At 38.7% G+C, this 2,500-nt stretch overlaps 1 protein-coding gene across 1 annotated transcript in view; it reads left to right on the top strand.

The window, feature by feature from the left end:
* The first annotated feature begins 663 nt into the window (after positions 1–663).
* Positions 664–2,500, top strand: part of cfap52 (cilia and flagella associated protein 52) — an 11,048-nt gene continuing 9,211 nt past the window's right edge. Inside the window, exons 1-3 of the mRNA XM_087786162.1 lie at positions 664–770; positions 1,949–2,148; positions 2,379–2,500. The exon at positions 2,379–2,500 is cut by the window's right edge and continues 15 nt beyond it. Coding sequence (XP_087642288.1) covers positions 707–770; positions 1,949–2,148; positions 2,379–2,500 — 386 coding nt within the window. The 5' untranslated portion in view covers positions 664–706. The remainder of the gene's footprint in view (positions 771–1,948; positions 2,149–2,378) is intronic.

The raw sequence follows: 2,500 nt of genomic DNA, 5'->3' as shown, positions 1-2,500 counted from the left end.
TAGGTTTGATTTAAAGATGTGGCGTCTGTAGGTTTGATTTAAAGATGTGGCGTCTGTAGGTTTGATTTAAAGATGTGGCGTCTGTAGGTTTGATTTAAAGATTTAAAGATGTGGCGTCTGTAGGTTTGATTTAAAGATGTGGCGTCTGTAGGTTTGATTTAAAGATGTGGCGTCTGTAGGTTTGATTTAAAGATGTGGCGTCTGTAGGTTTGATTTAAAGATGTGGCGTCTGTAGGTTTGATTTAAAGATGTGGCGTCTGTAGGTTTGATTTAAAGATGTGGCGGCTGTAGGTTTGATTTAAAGATTTAAAGGTGTGGCGTCTGTAGGTTTGATTTAAAGATGTGGCGGCTGTAGGTTTGATTTAAAGATGTGGCGTCTGTAGGTTTGATTTAAAGATGTGGCGTCTGTAGGTTTGATTTAAAGATGTGGCGTCTGTAGGTTTGATTTAAAGATGTGGCGTCTGTAGGTTTGATTTAAAGATGTGGCGTCTGTAGGTTTGATTTAAAGATGTGGCGTCTGTAGGTTTAATGTGAAAGATCGTACTATCGCGTGTTTGGAGAGGATTCTGGCAGAAATAGTTGGTGGTAAACTTTTCCGCCGTAGGTCCGTCTGTTGCTAGGTAACCTGTGTTGGTGTTAGTTAGCTAGTTAGCTTTTCTCAAAACACGCTTTAGATTCTCATCAAACTACACTTTTCTGCTTCTTCATGACAACAATGGAGACGCAAGGAGTCTCTCAGCTGGAGATGGAGTCAGTGATTGGATTCAACGGTCAGTATCTGATAGATTGATATAGTTATATAGTTATATAGTTATATAGTTATATAGAGTTATATGTGTAGAACCAGCGGTTTAACTTCATGCTAAATTAACTTCATGCTAAAATAACTTCATGCTAAATTAACTTCATGCTAAATTAACTTCATGCTAAAGTAACTTCATGCTAAAATAACTTCATGCTGAAATAACTTTTGCTAACTTAACTTAATGCTAAAATATTTTCATGCCAACCTAACTTCATGCTAAAATAACTTCATGCTAAATTAACTTAATGCTAAGTTAACTTCATGCTAAGTTAACTTCATGCTAAAATAACTTCATGCTAAAATAATTTCATGCTAAAATAACTTTGTGCTTAGTTAATTTCATGCTTACTTAACTTCATGCTAAAATAACTTCATGCTAACTTAACTTCATGCTAACTGAACTTCATGCTAACTTAACTTCATGCTAACTTAACTTCATGCTAACTGAACTTCATGCTAACTTAACTTCATGCTAACTTAACTTCATGCTAAAATAACTTCATGCTAAATTAACTTCATGCTAACGTCACTTCATGCTAAATTAACTTCATGCTAAAATAACTTCATGCTAACTTCACTTCATGCTAACTTAACTTCATGCTAAAATAACTTCATGCTAACTTCACTTCATGCTAACTTAACTTCATGCTAAAATAACTTCATGCTAAGTTAACTTCATGCTAAAATAACTTCATGCTAACTTAACTTCATGCTAACTTAACTTCATGCTAACTTAACTTCATGCTAAAATAACTTCATGCTAAAATAACTTCATGCTAACTTCACTTCATGCTAAAATAATTTCATGCTAACTTAACTTCATGCTAACTTCACTTCATGCTAACTTAACTTCATGCTAACTTAACTTCATGCTAACGTAACTTAACTTTAAGCTATAGCATTGGCTTCTGACTCCTTCAAGAAACATCTTAAGACCTTCTTATTTCAACTCTTTCTTCACTTGTTGCTTGTGTTCGTGTCTTCGTCGTCTTGACCTTCAAAAGTGTTTAACTTTGAATTTTAACTGTTTGTTGTTTGTTGTTTACGTTCTCTGTGAGCCTGGTCTGAGGAACATCTGAACCAATGACTTACTGTTGGAGTGAAGAACATGATCGTTCAAGGTGGACCTTCTTCTGCTCTCAGGTCATGTGGGTTCTGGTCTGTGGCTTCATCCCGACCAGGAGAACCTGGTCTTTCCTCTGGGAAACTGCGTCATCATCAAGAGGATCAGGGACCAGAAGCTGGACTTCCTGCGTGGACACACTGACCACGTGTCCTGTGTCGCCGTGTCCAGGAGTGGCTCCTTCATGGCCTCTGGACAGACGTACTTCATGAACCACAAGGTACACCTGCTCAGGTGTTTGCTCAGGTGAACTGTCAGTGAGTGAGAACCTGAGGGTCTGAAGCTGTGGAACATCTAGAGAACACGTCTTTACTTGAAGTTCTCGTTCTCTATCAAATCTTCATCTTCATCAGTCAAATGTGCGACTCGATGTGTCTCATGTAATCCAGGTGTGATGGTCCAGGTGTTTTCTATCACACCTGTGGTCTCCATGGTAACCCGTCTCCACAGGCTCCTCTCATCATCTGGGATTACGCCAGCAGATCCGTCCACGCTCAGTGGGAACATCACAAGACCAAGGTGGAAGCTGTGGCCTTCTCTCCCAACGACAAGTTCCTGGTTTCCCTCGGAGG

Source organism: Callionymus lyra, chromosome 1 (genome assembly GCF_982586985.1).
Source record: "Callionymus lyra chromosome 1, fCalLyr1.hap1.1, whole genome shotgun sequence".
NCBI lineage: Eukaryota > Metazoa > Chordata > Actinopteri > Syngnathiformes > Callionymidae > Callionymus > Callionymus lyra.
The sequence above is the reverse complement of the archived record's forward strand: the minus strand, read 5'-3'. Positions and strand labels throughout refer to the sequence as shown.